At 38.4% G+C, this 24536-nt stretch overlaps 1 protein-coding gene across 6 annotated transcripts in view; it reads right to left on the bottom strand.

Moving 5' to 3' along the window:
- Window positions 1-24536, bottom strand: part of LOC113227746 (rhophilin-2-B) — a 146754-nt gene that overhangs the window by 5544 nt on the left and 116674 nt on the right. For all 6 annotated transcript variants that reach the window (XM_026460729.1, XM_026460730.1, XM_026460733.1 and 3 more), the window contains 10 exons: window positions 23677-23804; window positions 10615-10768; window positions 9385-9526; window positions 7016-7107; window positions 5996-6145; window positions 5142-5300; window positions 3898-3976; window positions 2426-2539; window positions 2022-2142; window positions 957-1084 (listed from right to left, as the gene is read on the bottom strand). In XM_026460729.1, coding sequence (XP_026316514.1) covers window positions 957-1084; window positions 2022-2142; window positions 2426-2539; window positions 3898-3976; window positions 5142-5300; window positions 5996-6145; window positions 7016-7107; window positions 9385-9526; window positions 10615-10768; window positions 23677-23804 — 1267 coding nt within the window. The remainder of the gene's footprint in view (window positions 1-956; window positions 1085-2021; window positions 2143-2425; window positions 2540-3897; window positions 3977-5141; window positions 5301-5995; window positions 6146-7015; window positions 7108-9384; window positions 9527-10614; window positions 10769-23676; window positions 23805-24536) is intronic.

Below are 24536 nucleotides of genomic sequence, written 5' to 3'. Positions count from 1 at the left end.
TGAAATATCATTACACAATTTCAATATTCTTAAAACGGGGTTATGGTTTTTATGATATCTCAAAAAATTACATTACACTACACATATCATAAACTCTCTTTAATGTGTTCAAATACCGCAAATTACGACCAGCATAAAGGTAAACTGTTAGAACAAATTTCTTATCTGTGAAAATGTTATTATTGATTCAAGGGATTCGCTCTGGACCTTTTGGAGGGAAAAGTGTCGTTTTTATTTTGACTTTCAATTATTTTGTGAAATCAAGTTTAAAGTGGAATAAGATAGTGCTATTGTACCTTAATCGAAGATTAAAACGCGAAATTATACGAATCTCGAACTAAAATACCCGTATCGGCCCGTTCTAAGGAATCCCGAGTCAATCCAAGCACGCCACCTCAAATTGCCTATCCTCTTTGTGGCGGCCATATTTACAGAAAAACTTACTTTTATGTTTTCGGCTGAAGGACTTTGTTTCCATGGCCAGAAATAAATTAATTTAAAAAAAATATTGATTCAAATTTCGAACATCTCTGAAAAACAAAACAAATTTGATTGGACCTCAATTCTAATATCGGTCGAGATTAAGTTTTATTCGAAATGAAATGTTAATAGCAAACAATTTTGACAATTTCATACGTTACTTGATATCGAACGATATGATAGTTGGGACCGATTCTAGCTTGTCTATGAATTAAAAATAAAAACTACGGTTGTGTGACATGCGTGAGAAAAGTTTTTATTACATGCGGTTCCTGAACACATCACAGAGAGCTTATAATATGTGTGTAGATAAAGCAGTTTAGGTAACTGTATATAATTAGGCATTAAAATACTTGTGAGATATTTTCATAAAACTATAAACTATTTGTCACTTAGCCGTTTCAGCTAACGGACGGCAGTGATTTGAAATGGCTATTTATTTCACTTGACTTTGACACCGTGAAGTAGTAACTCACGTTGCACGGCGGGCGCGTCCAGCAGGTCCATGAAGTCGGGCTCGTCGCCGCGGGCCGCGCGGTCGCGGGCCGCCCGCGCCGCGTGCGCACGCACCACGGCCGCCAGCGGCTCTTTGTCGCGTAGTTCGCTGCAACCATTACCGCTCCCGCTCAGAACTTAAGCTCCGGCTACGCGAATAATTCCCTGACATGCTACGTGGATTGTAGCGCCTAGCTGTTTGCCTAAACCTGGGAGGTAGCAACTTAGTATCCATCGTTAATTAATAATAAAATAATTTGCAAAACGTAATGTAGCGTAAATTGGAATGTTTCTTTGTAAAATTAAAAATAAGGTATTTAATTAATAACTTTTGTTGTTGCCGACTGTAGCGCCTCAGTCAACCGTGACCATGGGACCTCTAAAGGGCCCGAAATGTTGGTTTGTTTGAAAAACAAATATACGTGATTTAAATCCGGAAGAATAGTTTTATTTCCTAAAAACCTTCCTATCAACCTAAGAACGCGATAGGTAGCAACTTGTTGGTTTCACAATTTGTGTCAAGTGTACGAAACAGTAGATAGTACTTTTAGTAGAAATCGAATCTATTTCTGCCGCCAAGCAGTAATGTTAGCGTTACTATGTTCCGGTTTCGAAGGGTGCTGTGAAATTACAAGCACATGGGACAGATTGAAATTGTTCACATAATTTGAACTACGTATTTGCAATGGATGTCTGTCAAATTGTACTTTAGTTTCGTGAACTCACTTTCAATGAACACAACATTTATTATGATAAAAAAAACCATAAAGTTTTAACGAAATCGTCAAAGTACTAAAGTACTTTCCACAAATCCCTACAGATTCACCAAATTCTATATTAGCAGGATTTGTGGAATATATCGGTGAATAAATAACGCTCGCCATATTTGTTTTCTCTCTGACTGCTACGTGGACTGAAAAGTTCTGTACAATATCGCCAGATGGCGTCACAATGCCTAAGGCGCGAAAATGGGACGGTTCTTGGTTACAGCTGTTATTTAATCTGTGGTTGCAAGTTCCCTATACCAAACAAACCAAAGGACTCACCGGCACATCCGCTGTAGTCTTAAAGCCTCTTCATAAAGCGCCAGAGCTTCTGCTAAATGCGCTCTGCCCAGCACCGCGGGGTCTAACTCTTGTTCTTTCAACGTGGCTGTTCCAGCTAAACCTGAAAGACAGTACAACGTCTACAATGAAAAAGAAAACGAAAGTTTTTTTTATGTGATATCTAACGAAAACCTTACAGAAAACTGCTAAAGATTAGCGCCATCTGTGATAAAACTATTTCTTCACTTATTATAAGAAAGTAGTGGAGTATGAATGAATTATGAACAGTTGACGACGATGTTCATGAGAGTTGATTGAAGCCAGCAAAATCATAAATATTATAAGTGCTTTGCAAGGTATTGTGTAGAGGAAGACGCAGTATATTAGATATTGCATTGACTTACCATTGTCGACATTCCGGTCCCCTCCGAGCGCATACAGTGAGGCCAGGCGGTCCTTTACGCGAGCAGCAGACGACGCGTGCAGGAGTCCCGTCGCGCAATATTGGTGTGCCAACGCTGTAATAGTAAAATGAAATGAAAAAAATATTGCAGAGAGCACAGTTAGAGCCGATACACACGGCATATTTTATACGCGCTGTGAATCGGCGTATGTATCGCGCATTTTCGACGGCCTCTGTGGTCGAGTGGCTTGTACATCGGTTTTTTCATGGTGTCGCCATCTCTGAGGTCCCGGGTTCGATCCCCGGCCGGGTCAGTGTAGAAAACTAACTATTCTATATTGTCTCGGGTCTGGGTGTTTGTGATATATAGTTTCAAGTTTCGTTTTGTTTGTTAATTTCAGTTAATTTTTGAAATAAAGCAACTACACGAAATTCTAAGTGTAAACTCCAGTGGAGTATATAAGCTTCTTGCTTGCAATGAGATGTTTGCGCGAGTTTGAATCATTCACAACAACAACAACGCTTTAAAATAAATTACGCCGTGTGTAAAGGTTCTTACATGTCCATAAAGCGTTACAACTATGTTATTAGAATGCAAAGTGTTCATTTTCATGACATCTTGCCATTGACTTACAATTATATGGACGTCGGGTCCGCGCTAAAAAGTATCCGAACTTATAGGGCGTTAAAATCGTATACAGAGCGTCATTCACGCTTTAGTCTTCGTTTGTTCGACTGACAGCGAAGCAAGCAAAATTAGACAGTACTGTGATGACATTACAATTTAAATTCAACGTTTTAGCTTTTTCATATTCCTTTACATGTCACTACGTTTAAATAGGTTGACTTGGGACATTTTTTTCGTGGTTTTTGTATTAGACCCGTCGCCAATTTATTTGTAAGTCAATGCATCTTGCTTAGGAATTGCCTGTCCATCCTCTCTGCTACCACAAAACATTTCGTCGTTTGTAACATTTTTTAGATTTGCGAGTAGGTGTTCATAGAATCTGAGTCTGACGGCTTTTTCGTTACGAGTTCGGTCAAGGCTCCGTCATTCGCTCAAGGTTACGCGATAAGTGCCTACCGTTGAGTGTACCGACGTCTTTCATTTATGAGCAGTCGGTTCCGCATGACTGCACACGGCGGGCAACGTTATTTTCGCGTCTCTCAGCGCGTGCTTAGGTTCCTTTTTCCTCGTAGTGAGAACTTGGTGTCATTAGTCAGATTTAGTAGGCTATTATAGTATATTTTCGATTTTGTTCGAGTGTAATGTATCTGCAGGAACTATGTTATATCTGTGGTTCGGTACGGTGGGCAACGGATTTTAGTTTTCCCGCGTTTCGCTACACTCGGCCTGCTGATGTGTGATGAAGGTTCACAACCCTTACAAAACGTGTGCTGTCCCCAACCCGCTATTTAAGCTGTCTCTTTAGAGCACACCTGTGTGCAAAATTGTTTTTTACATTTGCTTACCTTTGTAGAACTCAGTCTTGACGTGGACTAAAGAGACCCACGAGTATGGCACGTAGTTGAACACACCTTCAGATTGCATCTGCAATGACAATTAGAATCTTTATTAGTTTTATCTATCAGTGCTACTCAATTGAAAACTGCGTAGACGCAACTGTCGTTTTATTTACATTGTAACGTACTATTGTCATATTTAAGAGGAGAATCACGTGTCACGCAGCGGGCCCATTAGGACGTCTAGTAGCTCAACTGTGGCGCGACAGCCGTGCGTCTCTAGCGCTTTTAATTTTAGCTCAGTAATTGTGACTGCAAAAGTGGCGCGTGCGCGTCGCAACAGTGGCGCTGCAACTGCGCTTCTAAATATTGTATGAAAATTAGTAATGGCTTCTATAATTAGAAGGCGCTCTAAGGCATTTCGAAACCTATTTAGAAAAGTTAATTTCTCAAATTGCTTCCTTTGGGAATCGAATGTACATGAAAAGGCCCAAGTCATTTAAAGAGGCAATGCTATAATAAAATTCCGGTTGATATTCAAAATTTGCCATTTACAAGGTTTAAAACTATAGTCAAACAAAAACTTTATTGCGCTAATGGTTATGAAATACTTTCTGCGTACTTGTATGACAAAAATCCGTGATAGTGGCCCGTTTAGCTCTTGCTGGTTTGAGAAAGTATTGTAAATGATGTGCACAAATATTTATTTACTAAGAGCAAACCCTAGAGTTTTTAGCTCATTCTTCTCAGGGGAATCTGTTTTGTGAATGAGCGAGCGGAGTTTAATGGATATGAGGATCTGAAGTGTAATTTGCTTACCTTAGAAATAAAGATTATTTCGATACATCCATTGAACACTATAATATAACACAAACGGCCATATTTATTTACTAATATTATGTTTCTCGAATATTGTGAAAAAAAATAAAGAAACAAAAAACAAAATAAAAATTAAACAGGCCAAAATATTTTGATGCCGTTATGTTCCTTGGAGCTATTGGAGGCATCGATTTGAGATTGGGTTTAAATCTGGGACCTTGTCATCCAGCGTCTACAGTGCAAATCATCGGGTCGCTGCCGTCGTCAAAATACGATCAAACCTCGTGAACAGCACTAGCAGGTATAATCAGTGTTCCGTACTGCTATAGTCTGTAAGTCCAGTTAGTAAGCTACGCAGACTTGAACCAAAGCCTTACTTGTCAAGGTAAACGCTCTTCTGGCGTTCTATCTGAACCCACCCCAACGGGCCCTACCTTCTCGTACAGCTGGCGGTACACGTGCGCGAGCTGCGCGCTCTCCTGCGCCAGGTCCAGGCACATGTCCAGGTCGTCGCGCAGCTCGTGCTCGCGGCCGCCGCACGCGTCGCGCGCCTGCAGCTGCAGCTTCTCGAACAGGCACTCGCGGGCCTGCGCCTGGAAGCACAACGAACGCCCGAGGCGTCAGCTCACCGGACTTTTTTATCATTACCAAGTGATATAATGGTAAGTAATCATTATAACGCATACAATCCATAAGTCGCGGGTGCCATGTAGACAACCACAAATTACACCCTAAATCCAGAGATAAATAAATGTAGTCCATACAAATATGGCTCTCGGCCCGGGAATCAAACCTGGGACCTAGCGTGGCAGTCCGGCATGGTAACCGTTCGGCCACTGAGGCAGTTGTGGCTGGAGACTGGTGCTTTAAATCGCAAAGATCTTAGGAACACTGCCACTGCGCTCGTCATTCCGGGACATAAAGTTGACAAGTCCCATGTATCATGCACCCTTTAAAACCGGAACGCAGTTCTGGTCACATTATAGTTTGGCGGCAGACATATGTTTAGTGTCAGTACTTCCCTGGACGAATTCTTTCACAAAGAGAAATTTCAGATGCTATGCGATGTGAGTAACGTACAATTCATCTCATTTTTCATGCCTCTTTATTCGAAACTCGGTGCCTGCAATGCTATCGCGAATTAAAAGGTAACGAGAGCTATTATGCGAAGCAACAACTGGAAGCTCGTGTGCCTTCTTTATTGCTAACAGCTATCAGGACTGTGCAATTTTCCGCGTAGCTAGGTCTCGTGACAGGAATCCCTGAGAAATTTGAAGGAACAGCTTACGGTCATAAGGGCTCCAAGGACCAACAGAGTGTCAGCGGCGAGGTCTACCGACGGCGCATTGGTGAAATTCTCGTGGATGTACCGCAGCGTGCCAGCGGCTCGAAGCAACGCGTCCACTGCGCCGTCCAGACCCGCGCACGTGCTTCGCTCCTGAAGTAACCAAAGATATAAAATTGAAAAAAGATGTAAGCAGCAACTTGCTTTTGATTGGTTCTCCCGATCGGAAACTGCGTCTTTTCCGAGCCGAGGCGCATAATTGCGATTTACAACTGGCCGATCGGAAACTTGTGACATTTCAAATCGGAACAATAGTTGATATTTAACTCACATATTAGAAATATACAGTAGGAATCAGGTTCATCTACTCGCTAGAAAACCCATCTGATTTCGGACTACCCGATCGGTTTGATTAGCACGCGTGAAGAAATGTAAACGAGTCAAATATATGGGCTCTACCAGACACTACTTTATAGTTACGACGTAGGTAACAGATACATCACTGTCACAGAAAATCGAAAATATCTACGCTATACTAGCCCACAAAATCTGACTTATGACACCGCAGGCGTTCATTACGAGGAAAAAGGAACCTAAGCCCGCGTTCAGATAGGTGAAAATTACGTTGCCCGCCGTGAGCGGTCGTGCGGAACCGAATGCTGGGGTTGTACAAGGATTGTAACATAAATAAGACTTGTCTGAGTGCTTGTACTGTCGGGGATACGCTTAACGGTAGGCACTTATCGCTTAACCTCGAGTGACGGAACCCTGGCTCTACTTTCGAAGCACGATTCCGTAGTTATGGCCGTTTTCCCACTAGAACTAAGAATGTATGGTCGTAGTTGTAATGACGTAGTTCCGTCGGTCTTCAAACATTTTTGTAAACTTCTTCGATTCTGGGTGTTGCGTGTAGTGACGTCGAAGTTTCGGTAATCTGGTCTGGCTTTGACAGCTATGACAGTTTCTAAGCCAGGAAATCCTCTAGGATTTCCTGGCTTGAAACCAGGTGTGATTGTTGCCCACCTGTTTGGCGCCAATTTGTGTGTAAATGCCAGCAATGTTGAACAGGACGCAAGCTTTCTCGAAAGCCACCGTTCGCTGGCACGATGGGACTCCTGCAATAACCACAAATTGAAATATGAATGATGTTACGTTAGAATTCATAATACCGGATTTAAGATTTATTGTTTAGAAAACAAGAGCACATGACGCTATTACTTCTGTTTTTAAATTAATCTCATATCAATGTTATTATTATTAATACAAATATAGAACAAAGAGATCCGACTGTGCTCTAAAATCAGAGCCTGCCTCACCTCGGCTAACGTTCTTACCAATTGAGTTACAGATTTAGCAGATACGAATTTGTCTTTGTGCTTTTATGTCGTAGCGCCATCTGTGAGAAACTTTTGCAAGCTTTTTCTCTCCGCCAGGTACCGTTACAGCTACCAGAAAACTCACAGAGATGGCGCTGCATTAATTGCAATATTTTTTTAATGAACATCATGTTGTTTTTACTACCATAGCCTAAGAAACCCAAATAAAGTAATATTAGATACAATACCAAAGACAAAACGCTTCCAAAATAACTTACGTATGATTTTTAAAAATCATATACTAGATCGCTTTTAAGCCCCTTTCATTGATCACTTTTAAAAAGAATTGCTGAGGCGCCTTTTAGATCGTTTGATGATTTTATGCAATATAAAGACTAATTGTTTGATGCAAACATTCCTTTACATTTATTTATTATAGCACTCTTAACTAAATTATGACATCCACCATTATGGCATATCCTGAACCAATTGATTTACCATCAACATTTATAATGTTTCCTACCCTATTTAAAACGAATAAATGAATCCTATAGTTAAATAAATATGATTATAATAAAATTATAATAAAAAATTATAATAAATATAAATAGAAACTGGTTCAAGTCCATCGGATCGAAATAATTTGTCTTTTTATTCGTGCAGACCAAAATGTAGGACAAAATAATTACAATATCGGTTTTACATGCACAACAATACAAAATTGAATTATGTAATATAATTTAAAAAAAAATTGGTAAAATTATTAAATTAAACTGTCTATATAAATACTTAATTAATAGAATAGAATAGAATTATTTATTTCGGACCATGATCCATAATAATGTTAGTAATACAGTAAATTTTTCTTACGTGCTATGGTTAGTAATACAAAATTACTTAATTTTAGTGAAAAGTGAGTCTAGACCACTACCCTACGCACGTGTAGTTGCACCCAATGTTGTTGGTAGGGGCAGTCCAGTCTGTTGGCAACAACGGCTAGGATGCTATTGGCGCTGCCTCGCACACGCATCATAAGTGAGGCAGCCTTCTTGCGCATAATGGCATGCAAGCCATCTGTGTGCGCCTCCGTGAACATTATCGGATGGACTACAGTGTCGCGGCAGCCCCATTAGCATCCTAAAAGCGTTGTTATATTGCACCCTTAATGTATTCAGGGTTCTCTGCGTGTACTTCACCCACAGGCTGCTTGTGTAAAAGTATATTACATCTAATACATCATCACGAGCATATTACATCTAACAGACAGCCCTTCTCTCCCTCTCCATGTCGGCACTATCATGCAAGTTATCGGTTACCCAGTGACCCAGGTACTTAAATTGAGAGACACGACTTATCTCACTACCATTGAGAAACACCGGCGGCACAGTTCCAACAGAACCTGCCTTCGGCTTAAAAACTAGGAGCTCGGTCTTTTTCGTGTTATACCTGAACCGCATATGTCTCACAAATCCTTAATACATACTTCATATTATAATATGTTTAAAATGGACGTGACAGTGGATAAATAGTGCTGCTTGACTCTCATGTTATATTTGCAGTGATATATTTACATTTTCGATTATTACTCGCTCCCTCATACATAATATAATAATAATAAACCATTTATTTCGACCAACATGGATCAATATAATGATTTAATACAATTAAGCAATCTACGCGCGCTTGAGCAAACATCTGCAGCTGCAGAAGCGAGGCAGCCCCTACAGCACCCTAAATGCATTATTGTACTGGACACGTAGCGCGCTGTATTGTTTTAACTTACCCGCAGACTACTAGTATAGAAGAACGTACAAAATGCCGTGAAGGGGGTGATCTTGACGTCCCTATAACGTTGAGCAAATCTGCGAGCTATCATATTAGCTCTAACAGACAACGCTCCAACCTCCCTCTTCATGTCGGCATAGTCCTCCAGGCCCAAGGTTACAAAGTGTTTAAAATACTTAAACTTTTCCACTCTAGAGTACACCCGTATAGTTAAAAAGACCAAGACATTCCCTTTTTTAATGTGCAAATAATGTGCCCGTTTCTTTATAAATATATGAAATTTTAAAGGACCTGTGAGTGAGTCGAACCACTCGAAGTAAACGCCGAGCGAGCGGTCTGGCGGGAAAAAGCGGCGCTCGATGAAGTACAGTTGGTTGTAGTACTTGAACAGCAGTGCCACGCCTGCGGTCGATCGCACCGGTGTGCGTATCGCCTGGAACACAAGATCCATTTTTAAATAAATGATGCTTCAAATGTCAATTTCAGCCTTCAACCACACGTGAAGAACATGGTCGGAAGATGTAAGATGTTGTGGCTACAAAATACCCGTGAATAAACATGCATTAATTACAGTGCAACATCTGCCCGGACATGATCTGCCGCTTGATTTTGATTGGCTCTCCCGATCGGAAATTGCGTCTCTTCCGAGTCGAGGCGCATAATTGCGATCCACAACTGGCCGACCAGAAACTTTTGACATTACAAATTGGAACAGAAGTTGATTTAGCTCACAAATTAGAAAGATGTAGTAGGTTTGAAATAAAATCAACCTGCTGGACAAGAATTTTAAGGAGCTGATTGCAATTAACATAGCTGCACTTGAGGAATCTAATAAAGATAAGAGAGCGACGAACAAGTTTGCAATATGGTAGCTTCGATGGTCTCATGAAGAATTTAGCTCTCAGACTCAACATATTACATATAGACAGACACATACCTAGAGATATACAAAGGTACCAAACTTACATTTCCCCTCTTTTTGCGTCAAAGGTTAAAAAAATTAACACATCTATGAGACACTGAACAAATCCTACTGTTGACGAACTGTACGGATGACGAAGATTCCGACATAAATAACAAAGTAGCAGGAGCAGGGATCCTCGTGAAAGATTTTGTCCAGGGAAGTACTGCCACCATATCTATTTCTGTCGCCAAGCAGTAATGTCAGCATTACTGTGTTCACTTGCCCACGTGCAGAGAAAAAACCCACTTCCTATGAGCGTCTACCCGCTAATCTCAGACTTGAACTATCTGACGAAACATTTAGGCGCCATCTGAAAGACTTTTCTTGGAAAATCCTTTATACTCTGTAAATTTATGGTCCTAAAATGTAACGCTATAGAGTATTTTTTATTTTATTTTAATTTCTATCCCATTGACATACTTTTGTGCTATTTCCAAAACCAGCGTAATTGTCATTTTTTTAGGTGACAGTACCTCGGAAGATATTGAAATGTAAATGCGTTTGTTATGAAGAGCTGAACGGGAGTACAAAGGACTCAGTATAAGTCTATGTGTTACCTGTCTCATGTCCATGAAATCAGAAATTGCGTCCTCATACGTCGCAGCGTCCTCGCTGTAGTGCTCCAGGACGAAGTCTTTGAACGGCTCGCGGAAGTCCACCTCTTTCGTCTCCTTCAGACCTAGTGGGATCATGGGCATCACTGCTTCTTTACTGAAACAAAGAATAACATTGCATTAGATAAATAGATAGATAGATTACTCGTTAGTTTGCTAAATCACAGTACATTACAAACAAGCTTGTGACATACGTGCAATGGTAATCATAAATCATATGTTAAAAATAAGTGGAGTGTATATGTGGTTCATATATAACTATAAAACAAAGTATTTAAAGCAGGGAAAATATCTTGTAGGCATTAAGTAAAGGCCGGTTAAATTCGGAACGTCGTTGGCACACACATTAACGGAGTTTCACAGAACTGGTATGCAAAGTAGAATACATTTTTTATTATTAGGCAGAGACTATCGATCGCCACTTAGCACGATCCTTACAAACCACTCTTGCTTCACTTATATTCAACAATCTTTTCATACATCTCTCTCTTATTTTTCTCTCTATGCACTCCAGCCTTTTTAAGAACACTTTCAAGTTAATCAGAGAATGTTCTTTGTGGCCGTCCTCCTCCAATTACGTTAACTCTTTATATTTCTTTCGTTAATCTACATTCATTCATGCGCTCCATGTGAACAAACCACCTCAGCATATCGTTTTCTATTTTTGTCATTACATTCTCTTTCAAACCACATTTTTCACGGATCACAGCATTCTTCAATATATCGCACAACCGCGAACCACATTTTCTTCTGGAGGATCTCATATCAACTGCAGTCGCTCTACTCTCATGCTTCTTCTGCCACACCCAAGACATTGCCATACATTAACGTTGGAACCGACACAGCATTATGTACCGCCATTCGCACTTTCTCAGTTTTAGACTGACTGCACGTCATTCCCTTTATGGCCCGTTCACCGCGTTTCCCTTTTTTACTCTTCTTTCAATGTCTTTCTCACATTTACCATCCCTTCTAAACATGCATCCGATGTACACAAACTCTTTTATGTGGAATATATATATAAAAGTCGAATATATATTTGATTCCCGAAAACTACGATTGCCTGCGAAAGTTTTTACGTTGTTGTTTGTACGCAATTTTTTAGACAAACGTTTACCACCATCGTCGACCATATCGTCGCTTAAAACTAGGTGAGATTGTTACCGAGCAAGTGCCCATTTTCCATGGAAAAGTACTGGTAAGTACTGGCAACACTAAAATCGAATTTAGTAGTATTAGTGTCTGTGTAACTCATTGTAGTTCTATTATAGTATTCATTATAGTTCTGCACGCATTATTTTTCAGTTCGGTAGCAAGTACCAAGTGCCAATAGAATTTTGGTTCAGAACTAAAAAGAGCACCTTTATAAAAATTGTTTATGAAAATATAATTGACAGATTAAAGAGTAGAAACATTGACTTACAATTATATGGACGTCGGGTCCGCGCTAAAAAGTGTCCGAACTTATAGGCGTTAAAATCGTATACAGAGCGTCATTCACGCTTTAGTCTTCGTTTGTTCGACTGACAGCGAAGCAAGCAAAATTAGACAGTACTGCGATGACATTACAATTTAAATTCAACGTTTTAGCTTTTTCATATTCCTTTATATGTCACTACGTTTAAATAGGTTGACTTGGGACAATTTTTTTCGTGGTTTCTGTATTAGACCCGTCGTCCGTTTACTTGTAAGTCAATGAGTAGAAAAGAAAGTTTCGCAGTGTCGATGGGTCGCGATTTCCTCTGTCCATCAAATAACTTTAAAAAGAATATTTACCATCTTTCCAGTCGGTAAAATCTCAATAAATACCTGAACTCCATTATCAGAGTAGGAATGTTATAAAAACCGTTTACTACGGCAAGTTGGTACCGAAGATAGGAACGTAGGGAAAAAACGCGGCAAAAAGCGCTCCTGCGAAGCCATTATGTTGTCATCTCAGCTATGATTGACTCTGGCCGGCTATAAAGGTACCTAAAGTACTTGTGCGCACAGATGACCACACGTAAAAGATATTATTCTCTGTTCACCTTTCATTTTACTTTGTGTCTATAGGAATTTATCCAAGTGACAAATTGTTATTATGTACCTTCAATGGTATTACGGAAACATGCGTATTGGATAGACATAACATGTCACAATAAAAGTTTGTCTTATTATGTGCTTTCCTCTTTGACACGAATTGTCATGACCGATCTGGAAATAGGCTTCGTGTGTCGATCGAGATCGAACGAATCAAAAAGATTCGAACATCACATGTGATCGAATAACCCGGGTTACTAGCTTCTAAATAACCCGATCATTTTGGAGTTCCATGGGCCATGCGCGCAATATTCGACTTTATCTCTATAATTTTAGAGATTATTCAACAATTCATAATATTATTGTTGTCTCGTTCACTCTCACGTGAAGTTCCCACTCATGACACGGTTCGCTTTCTCGCTCTTCATTTTGGTGGAACATTTGTTCGATAGAGCATTCGTTTGATAGAAAAAAGTTAAGCAATCGATCAACGAGTCAACGGGTTAACGGATCAATGAGTCTATCAATCATTCTTCCTAATTGCTCCGTGGCGTAGTATCCATTATTACATGGTAATTTTGTAAGTTTAATTTGTTTTTCGGTATGTTGTGATTAGTTATGAGTGCACTAGCTAATATTAAAATACTAATAATTAATTAATTAGTAACTTTGAATGCTCATAAGTCTTTTGTTATGTATTTTTGTTTCGTAGAATGAAATTTTACTGTCCCAATTTGTTGTGTATCAATGATGCATTTAACTTTATATACATTACACATCAGCAGGAAATAATAAAAGCTAATTGTATAATTAGACACTTTTAAACGTCTTATAGAAGTATCGTGAGCGACTAGTGACCCACTAAAAGGTCGAACATAATACGATCGAATCATTTGACCCGATCACGTTACATCAAAATGATCGACCGACACAGGTCTACTTCGGACTAAGGCCGCTAACAGATTGACTACATGTTTGCAGTTAATACGCGAAGTCGTAATCAACTTATTTTTTTTGATAACATCAAGTGACGGTACGAACAAGTCGTGCGTGCGCCTGATGGTAAGTTACACGCCTGTCCATAACTTTAAATTGCAAAGATCTGTAGGGAACTATCACTGCGCCCGTCACCTTGAGATATCAGTAAACAAGTCCAATGTGACTGTCATTTCGCCAGCACTCTTGTCCTTCAAAACCGGAACACAGTAATGTTAATATTACTGCTTGGCGGCAGAAATAGGTAAGGTTGCAGTACTTCCCTGGACGAACACTTTCGCAAGGAGCTTTATTGGATATTGAATTGTACAGTGTCGATGAGTTTCTTTTGAAACAATTTTAATTTTATTTTATTCGACAAGCAGTAGTTATACTACTTTATTTTATATTCATTATTATTATTATAATTTTATTACTGACGATCATAGTTATCCCTTGACATTGTATTTCCAATTGTAATATTGTGACATTGATAACATGAAATAAACGATTCTATTCTATTCTATTCTATTCTATTCTATTCTATTCTATTCTTTACTGCTACATAAAAATGTGCCCATGTACAATGCACACCCTGCACCACAGGTAAATTCGGCACTGGTTCTAATCTGGATTCTTTGTACGGTACGATTCAAACGATGCCCTAACACTTGCACGCTTGAGGATTTAATGGCAGCGGATATAATACTCATAAGGTCGGCGTGGTTGAGTTCTGGGCAACAATTATATGGTGTATGTCATCGATATGATATCAACTTTATCATCATCGATAAGAAGAAAGAGAGTTTAGTTTAGTAGCAGTAGAGGTTCTTGTGAAAGAGTTTGTCCAGGGAAGTACTGCCACCTTACCTATTTCTGCCAAGCAATTATGTGACCATTAGTGCGTTCCAGTTTTGAAGGATAAGGGTGCCGGTGAAATTACAGGCACATGGGACTTGTCGACTTATGTCTCAGGGTTACGGGCGCAGTGAACAGGCGTGTCGCTTACCATCAGGCCCACGACTTGTCACTTGATATCATAAAAAAAAGAAAGTCCAAGAGTCCAAGAATGAGAGAGAGAGAGAGAGAGATATTTCGGAAACATTGCGTTGACAATTATTGTCAACTTTTGTGAATTCTCAACACAATATACTTCGGAATTCCTGTGACCATAATCGCATGTTGCATACAATGCGCTAGCGCACCCGCGCATTCCAAACAATATGCCGCGGGAAACCAATGGTGGTGCCACAATGGCGGAAACGCGCCTTTTTGCGCGCAACTTCAATCAAGTTAATCCCACAAGAGAATACATTTGTAACACTAATTACTAGAGCTGTCTATGATGTAACTAGTATTGTGTATTAGTATTACATAGTTACTTTTTAATCGGAACCTGATAGTAAGTAGGTGGTGCTACCGATTAAAAACACTTGTCAAAATGCGGCCTGAAAAAACTTCATGTCCACGCAAAAGAAACGAAAAAAAACGGACCGCTGATGCGCAACATTCGACGTCTTTTATGGTATTATCACATGAACGTAAATAGCTTTTTCTGACAGGCTTAATGCGATTCCATATCGAAGTATAGTGAACCCCTAAAGGCCAGCGCATACTGGCGGACGGCGGGCGCAATTTACTAAATTGAAATCGTCCGCTAGCGTCTGCATGTACGTCGGAAAGCATTCGAGATGCCATCAATCTCTCGGATTTGATTCAGTTGCGTATTCAGACAGATTCATGATGCATTCAGACTAGGGTCGCCAGATACAGGCTATTCATTTCCGGGACAATTCTACTAGGGTAAGGGAGTCAGGCTGTAGCAATAAATATTAGGCCTCGAAAATGTTTTTTGTCGTTGTGTTTTTAAAAATGGGTGTGTACACAGTGCGGTACGCACACACCCGGGTTTACCGTGTCGTAGTGGCAGTTTTAGAGTGTTTTTCACAAAAGAAGTCCGCGGCAATTGCCGGAACTAATTTGTTAAATGGCCATCTGTCTAATTTGACAGTCATAAATTGTTTTTTACCATCTTTTAGGAAATGAAACTATTTTTCCGGATTTAAATCGCGTATATTTGTTTTTTTCAAACAAACCGACGTTTCGGGCCCTTTACAGTTCCCATGGTCACGGTAGACTCGAGGTGGTACAGTCTTCAACCAGTTATGTCTAATATTGATGCAAACCAACCTATTTTTTCGCTATAGTTACAATAGTTATTAATTAAATACCTTATTTTTAATTTTACAAAGAAAACATTCCAATTTACGCTACATTCAGTTTTACAAATTATTTTATTGAATGAATTTTTATTAAGTTCAATTCTTTATTAATTAATAATAGAAATTAGAATAAACTAAAACATGTTAATTAGTACTGCAGTCTTATGTCTGTTTGGGATTTTTCATTAGAGGAAATACTAGATCCCAAACTGGTGGTACGGAGAAACCATCTTCCCGGTTGAAATTAGGATTTAATTTCAATGGCCTCTCGCAGCATCCTGGGTAGATAACGGACTTCTTTTGCAAGGACCTGGGGTTTGTCAAACTTCGTTAAATGTGTAGGTTTATCCATGACATGCTCGCTGACTGCAGACTTGTTTACGCGACGGTGTGTGACATCAGCTATGTGTTCTTTGACGCGGGTACAAATACTTCGCTTTGTTTGTCCAATATAAGAGAGACCGCACTCACAGTGAAGCTTGTGGACTCCTGCATTCTGTGACGTGTTACATTTCACGGGTCTAAGGAACTGAGAAATCTTTTAGGAGTTTATACCTACAAAAATTTACGACATTCGCAATCAATATTTCGACATTCTTTCGCACGACTACAGGGCTGAGTCTGGGGGACTTCTTTTATGAAAAGGACTCTAGTAAGTTTGTAAAAACAACTTCTACGTGTTTGGAATCCGGGACAGTAAAGTCTAATTACTGGACACGGGACAATCCCGGATTTCCCGGTCATCTGGCAAGCCAAATTCAGACGCCAGTGCCTCCTCTAGCGTGCTCTTCAATGCCGTAGAGAGAAATGCTCCCGATGCTCCGAGGTCGGTCTCAGAGTATTGAAATTGACAATTGATTTCAACTAAAATAGCGTATAATATACTTTGATAATTTAATGTACTTTGCCTTCCGTTTTTCCGTCGTTACACAGATTACGTAACAGTTTGGTGCCAGTATAAGTTGCAATATAAGCCTAAGAAATTTGGCCTGGGATTAAATTTGTTTATCCTAATTTTGAATGAAATTGAATGAGTTTGCTCAGCTAATACTTCCAACACAATTAATTATACGTTTATTTATAGAAACTCAGATTGTATAGTAACACATTTGTAACTTTTTCTTTAAAAAAAAAGATCTCAAAAGTTTGCTGGTTGATTTCCACGGGACCACCTCCTCAGATTCTGACTTCTTGGTGACAATGGAACTGTAACGGACTCCTTTGTACATTTTTTACTTTTCTTCTGGTTGTCATGGTTATGGTGATTTGTTGATTACATGTGTTGTTTCAAGTGAAAAGACTTTTATTTACGGATAATATTTTTTTTCATTTGTGATAGCCGAAACGAACCCGGAACAACATCGTCGGCATCAGGGACCACCTCGAGAGTATACATACCCTTTCAAACAAAAAAAATCAAAATCGGTCCACAATTGATGGAGAAATCGGTATGTCACTGACATGCCTATAAAATTTTAGGATGTTCCTCGTTTTTCATGGGATCCCCTCATCAGATTCCAACTTGGTGACAATGGGACTATCACGAGTATGCACCCTTTGAAACAAAAAAAGAATTTTCAAAATCGGTCCACAATTGACGGAGAAATCGGAAGACATACACACAGCTGAACGTATAACCTCCTCCTTTTTTAGAGTCGGTTAAAAATAAGTACAGTTTCGCTGTACCCGGCCAAAATAAACATTCAAACATATTGAATCTATTCATTAAATGTGCATAATAATCAGAATAAGTATATTATATTACTTAGTAAAGTATTAACATAAATATAATTCGCGCGAGCTATTAATGGCAATTTTTGGTGGAAATAGGTCGGCGAGATTTTAATTCTCGTCTCTCCACCTCTCGTCTCGCTTCGTCGATGGAAAACCACCTTAACTATCTCCTCGTTTAAGTTGCTGACTTAGGTACCTATTAAATCCACGCGTCCAAGTTCAAAAAACATATTTCACCTTATTTAACATGTTAAAGTGTTTGAGAACGGACACAGTGAAATTATACTTATTTTGTATATGTCAACTTGTATACAACATGTTTTTTTCACAAATAAATGGATTAAGAATATGAATTATTGTATTTTACGAATGTACTTTAGATATACTATAAAACGATGATTTTGAATGGCCTTGTAAGTACACAATTAAATCCGGCACTAACTGTAGAGTAAATTACACAAGTATAGCCTTTTTAGCGAACTCACAACTCTATCCATTAATGTGTTATAATGAGGAAAGTTTGAAACTAAATTTCATTCAGCGGAAACAAATGACTGTCTAGAAAAAGTTAACTATTGTTGACAGAAGCTGAGATCGACTAATTAGCGAATGGCAATGATAGCTTAGTTAGTAAAACCCTTGTCTTGCGATTACAGGGCTGCAGCTTCGTTCTCCGATCCTGTACCTACACACTTGGTAAGTGTTTTTCGGTTTTCGGTGGGCTTTATTTCAAAATTTATTTTTTTACAAACGGAATTAAAGCTATTCGAAAAATGTATGTACATGTTTCATTAAGTTCAAGTGCTATAAAAAATCGATGGTGGAAATTCGAAATATCGTAAGGGAAAATGACCTTACGACAAAATGTCTCTTAGAACATTTCAAATTTCCACAGTCGATTTATGGATAATAATTTTGTCGATGTATCGAATTTTGAAATGTCGTAAGCGACATTTTGTGATAAGGGACTTTTCCCATTACGACAAAATATTCCTTACGACATTTCAAATTTCCATCGTCGATATTTAAAGTACCTATTGAATTCATTGTAAAATTTCGAGTTAAGTTTATGTTTTTTTTCTACCGTGAAAATTTTTAAGAATTGTCTTTTCATACCGTATACTAATCAGTGTATTTCCTCAATCAACCAAAGTCATTTGAGGTTGAATCGACTCGTAGATGACTTTGTGAAGACGGCTGTCAAGAACAGCTAGCAGCATATTGTAAGGAAAGCGTATAGAGGTTCACATATACATACTAAAACACACACTTATCTTCTCAAACGCTTACACAATTTAAACTGGCCCTGAGAAAGGGTAACTACGTCAGGTAAACAGGCACGTATGTAACGTGCATAATTCCTAATGACGTCCTTAGGGTAAGTGGGCCGATTACCGTCATTACGGATCGTTCAAAGTTTTTGTGCGCATGAGTATATGAGGCGGTTATTTTTCTTTAATATCACCTAGGGTTTACCGATTTAAAGTTTTAAAATAATTATAACATTTTTAATTAAAAAATTCGACCTCAAAATTTTGTGGAATTACGACTATTTGCCAAGTTTTATTGAAATTGGCTATCGGAAAGTGCGTGAAATGGATTCATCCCCTTAGAGGTGGAATATTTTTTGAAATTTGAATGGAAATACTACTGAGGCACCCCCTTTCCAACAAAAAAAGAATTATTGAAATCGGTTCACAAATGTCAAAGAAATTTCGTAACGTACACAAAAAAAAAACAGTACTGTCAAATTGAGAAACCCTTTTTTTCACGTCCGTGAATAAATCGCTATTTTTTTATAAAGAAACATTCCAATTTACGCTACATGTTTTACACATTATTTTATTTTAACAATATGAATTTTTATTAAGTTAAATTTATTATTGATTAATAATGGAAATTAGAATGACTGTACCACCTCAATCAACCGTGACCATGGGACCTGTAAAGGGCCGAAAAGTTCGTTTGTTTGCAAAAACAAATATACGCAATTTAAATCCGGAAAAATAGTTTCATTTCCTAAGTGTAACAATCTCGAAAACCTGAGAACTCGATAGGATCAGACTGCGTTTTTCTGAAACGCACTCGGAGGACGAATGATGCTCACTTTATTACGTCATAATGTCGTAATGGTTTCACAACCTTTACTTTCAACAACTAGAATTTATAATGTAAATTATCCATAATTGGCTGTTGTAAACAAAATTGCATATAAAATTAACTGCGACTTTAAACCTAGTTCGGATTTAACGATGAATGTGTAGGAAGTTAAATAGACACTTCAATTACGTTACGTAAACAATATTTTTTAATCGCATTACATTTGGGTTTATGTTATAAGCCTTCTAGCTGTTTTACTTGAAAGCAAGTTTAAAGTTCATGAGTTAAAATATGAAATCGTATTATATTTTCGCAACATAAGAAGGAGCAGTAGAGTTCTTTGTGAAAGAGTTCGTCTAGGGGAGTATTGCCATCTTACCTATTTCTGCCTCCAAGCTGTTGGTAATGTGAGTATTACTACGTTCCAGTTTTGAAGGGTTAGGCTGCCTTTCCACCAAATATGTGCGATGTAGCGAGGCGGTGCGAGGATGTGTGGCGGCGCTGTGAAACGGTGTCATGTTTTCCACCAAAGCTGTGCGAGGATGCGTTACGTACTCTTTTCAGCTATGCACGGGCGGGGTACGGAGTAGGGTGGGGTGATCGGTAGCGATGTGTCAGTGTCAGTTAGTGTCATACAGTGTTGCCAGGTCTACTGCTTTTCCAGTAGATCTACTGTTTTTAGACGACATCTACTGTTCTACTGCTCACTGCTACAGATTTTTCACTTTTCACAACTATTCTTGTCGGCTTTTTAGTTTTCATGAATCGTTTTTTCCATTTACGACGTCGTACTTCATGTTTTTGGAATGAAAGTTTAGAGCACATTAAATAAAAAAGTTTTGTAAACTGTTTTTATTGGATAAAATAGGTACTTTATGCACTCCACTGAATGATTTTTTTTTAGTTGGTCCATAAATGTATCTACTAAAATCTTTTACGTGCACGCATTTAGCATTAACGTGATCTCAACTGTGACTCTAAATATATTGAACATTTGTCAGAGTTTTTGCAAAACTTTACAATATGGTCAAATCATAGAACATCGTCCTTTAATTTTTTTTTTGGTATTTCGGCTTATTTGTCAATCACAAGGGAAGGGAAGTAACATCTATGGTATTATTATCCAAATACAATTTTTATTGTCAGATACCAACATAGCAAGATAACATGAAAAACATTAAAAATCGATTATAAGTGTTTCTAACACCGTAAGTTCAGCATCTATTCTACTGTTTTTTTCCTCAATCTAGCTCTAGTTTCCTACACCGTTTTGCACACATTCCTCGCCCGCATCTCTCGCACACATTCCTCATACACATCACTCGCTATTTTGTATGTACAAATACTTAGCTCCGCTAACCCTTCTCTGAAGAGGCTGCGCTAAGCGAAGCTAGGAAAATGAAGTAATCCTATTGGTGGATTTTTTCCTCGCACACCGCCTCGCTACGTCACACATCTTTGGTGAAAAGGTAGCCATAAGGGGCGAAATTACAGTCAAATGGAATTTTTCAACTGATGTCTCAGGGTGACGTCAACTTGGGCCAATTGCACTATGAATTCCTAACCGATGCCAGAGAAGTCTGGAAGAGGCATATAGACCAGCTGCCTGGCGACCAGAGCTCCTTGTAAGAGTTTGTCCATCCGGATTCATCTTCTAATATTGGAGGTGGAATTTTATGCAAATTTGAATGAGATTACTCAAATTGGCATAAGATCCTTTTTGAAGTCGGTTAATAAATTGTTATCATTTTATATAAGTTAGGGTTGTAGCAGCAGAGCTCCTTGTGAAAGCATTCGTCCAAGGGAGTACTGTCGTCTTACCTATTTCTGCCGCCAAGCATTAATGTGATCATTTCTGCGTTCCAGTTTTGAAGGGTATGAATGTTATGGACAGGCGTGTCGCTTACCACCAGGGGTACGACTTGGTCGTCACATCACTGGTACTTATTATAAAAAAACCGGACAATGTTAGTAGAAAAACATTAGAAAACAGAATTTCAAATTAAATTTATTACAAATTGGGCACCCTTAACTTGCTCTAGCCAATATTTTAAGGTAGCATAATAATAATCTAGCCGCGATAGCATGTGACCTCGTATAACCTCCTTACATCGTCATCCCACCCTTTTATCTGGTTCCTGGCCACTTGTTTTAAAATTTTGAATAGTTCGTTATTTCCTTTGCCTCGCCATTTTCTATTGTTTCGTTCCGTCGTTCCTTCCTTGCTCAATCGCTGTAGCGAGCAGTTCGACTGTAATTTTTTCACAATTGCGTCTAATTTTGATCATTTTACTATTTCTCACCCTAATCATGTGCCAATTACTGTTGCTTTAAGGTAAAGAAAATTCTCCAAGAAGCTCTTCAAAATATGTCCTATGAGGATACAGAGAATTTATTTATTATCGTAAAATAAATGTTGTCTTGTTTAAGTGTACATTTTTTGATTGGCAATTTATTGTTTAATTGTTTAATTTTATTTCATAAGATTCTCCTAAAAAGTATTTATAATATTAATAGTATCCACGTTTATAATTAGTAGTACTTTTTACCTGAAATACAGGAATTTTCTAGTTCAGGTACATGTGTTATTTTTACATTAAACCGCATAAGTAGTCTTTAGTTTTCTCTGTACATTATGTTACTAAATAAACAATTTTATTTATTTATTTTATTATTAATTTTAATGTTAATACCAATCTGTAATTCTGTATAACTCGGCCCTTTTGGGGTAAGTGTAGAGATGCCACGAATATTCGGCTACTATTCGGTACTCGACCTATTCGGCCGCTTTTTTAATATTCGGATATAACCGAATACCAAATAATGAAAAAGGGCACATATTATTCCAATATGCATCATGCATTTTAATCACAAATTATTATTTTAATATTTAAAATTAATCAGCAGCAAGCAATTTTTTCAGCATTGGTTGGCCTTTTCGTCATAAACAATTCTTACTTCTGAAAATAGCTTCTCACCATAAACACTACTGCCAGGAGACGATAGATAAATCTTAGCATATTTTCGGCAGGCTTGGGTACTGCTTTGCGTTTGCTGACCACTTGTAAGGATCTGCCGTCCGATCTAGGCGAACAGTTTTCAAATAAAAATCAATCTCTTGTGGAATAGAAATTTTCTCCACATATCGTCATCATTTTGCATATTATCTGTAGCGACTTCTTCAAAATCAGTCCAGAAACTGTCATGTATTGATTCTATCGTTTTACATTTTTCACGCAGCGCAATGAGACAGGTCGTAACAGGTCGCGTGTGAAATGCATAGATCTTATGCCGACATTCGGCAGCCGAATATTCGGCGCTTCGGCCGAAAGCGTTTCCGAATATTTGGTATTCGGACAAATCACTATTCGTGGCATCCCTAGGTAAGTGTCTACTTTATATTCGCATAAGCATATCCGTATCTAATTAACTTAGGTAGTGATTTACAGTATTGTACCTGTGTTTTTTTAAACAAAATATACCTTTTTTGTTACAGCCTTTTTTTTCTTTTTTTTTCAAACTATCGAATAAATTTTTGTGGACCGAAGTATCCTGTTTTATTGCCGTTATCCTGGTCAAGGCATATTAGTGGTTTTACAACCTTTTCAAGCATTTCTACCTCAAGTCTTCTAATTTTAAATCATCTCAGTTGTGCGAAAGAGTATCAATTTGGTACTCTGCTACTTCACATTACTGATTGGCGGTAGAAGTAATGGATATAATATAATATAATATAATATAGTATAGTATAGTACAGTACAGTACAGTACAGTACAGTACAGTACAGTACAGTACAATACAATACAATATAATACAATATAATATAATATAATATTATATAACATTATATATAAATAAATAATAACGAGCTGTTTACTGCTACTATCCGAACCCTACTTACATTACAATTTATGCGTGACAGTTTTATGTGTATGAGTTATAGACGTTACAATACCTGTCGCTCTGGTATAGCTCAACTGAAGAATTGAGCTCAGCCAGCTGCTCCTTGAGGAGTTGCAGGTTGGAGTTCACGAAGCTCAGCTCCAGGGCCACAGTCTCCCGCAGTTTCCTGTTTGTAGTCGCCTGAAAAACATATTTTGTGTCAATCATCATTTTTATTGATACATTTTTGCGTTTATACATTACAAAGTCAAATAATCTATGTTTCATAGGTAAGCAAATTACAGTTCGTCGGCTAAATTGGCAAACGTCGTAACCTTTATTAATGTGACCTTTTGAATAGGTACAAAAAACAGAATTACTACATAACAATCTATGATTATACTTTTAAATTATAAAGAAAAAACGGTCTATAAAATATATTATAAGCTTGAATTGCCAAAATATTGCGCTTGAAGAGTAGAAATGGGATGGCTTCCAGAAACCGAGTTACAAGGTTCTTCAATTTTGAAGCAGTAGAGCTTGTGAAAGAGTTCTTTCAGGGAAGTACTGCCACCTTAATTACTTCTGCCGCCATGCAGCAATGTGAGCATTACTGCTTCGGTAGGAATGATGGTGAAATTACAGGCCATGGGAGTTGTCAACTTATGCCTCAGGGTGACGGGACGAACAAGCCTGATGGTAAGCTACACGCATGTCCATAACAGTTGCCGTGTCACTCAGAGCTTTAAACCGTAAAGATCTGAGGGCACTGCCCCTGCGCCCGTCACTCTGAGACATAAGTTGACAAGTCCCACGTACCTGTACTTTCACCAGCACCATTATTACCCTTCAAAACTGGAACGCAGTAATGCTGGCATTACTGTTTAGCGGCAGAAACAGATAAGGTGGCAGTACTTCCCTGGATGAACTCTT

The sequence above is a fragment of the Hyposmocoma kahamanoa genome, unplaced genomic scaffold (genome assembly GCF_003589595.1).
Source record: "Hyposmocoma kahamanoa isolate Upper Pololo Valley unplaced genomic scaffold, ASM358959v1 215, whole genome shotgun sequence".
NCBI lineage: Eukaryota > Metazoa > Arthropoda > Insecta > Lepidoptera > Cosmopterigidae > Hyposmocoma > Hyposmocoma kahamanoa.
Note: the sequence above shows the minus strand (reverse complement) of the source record. Positions and strands in the feature narration are given on the sequence as shown.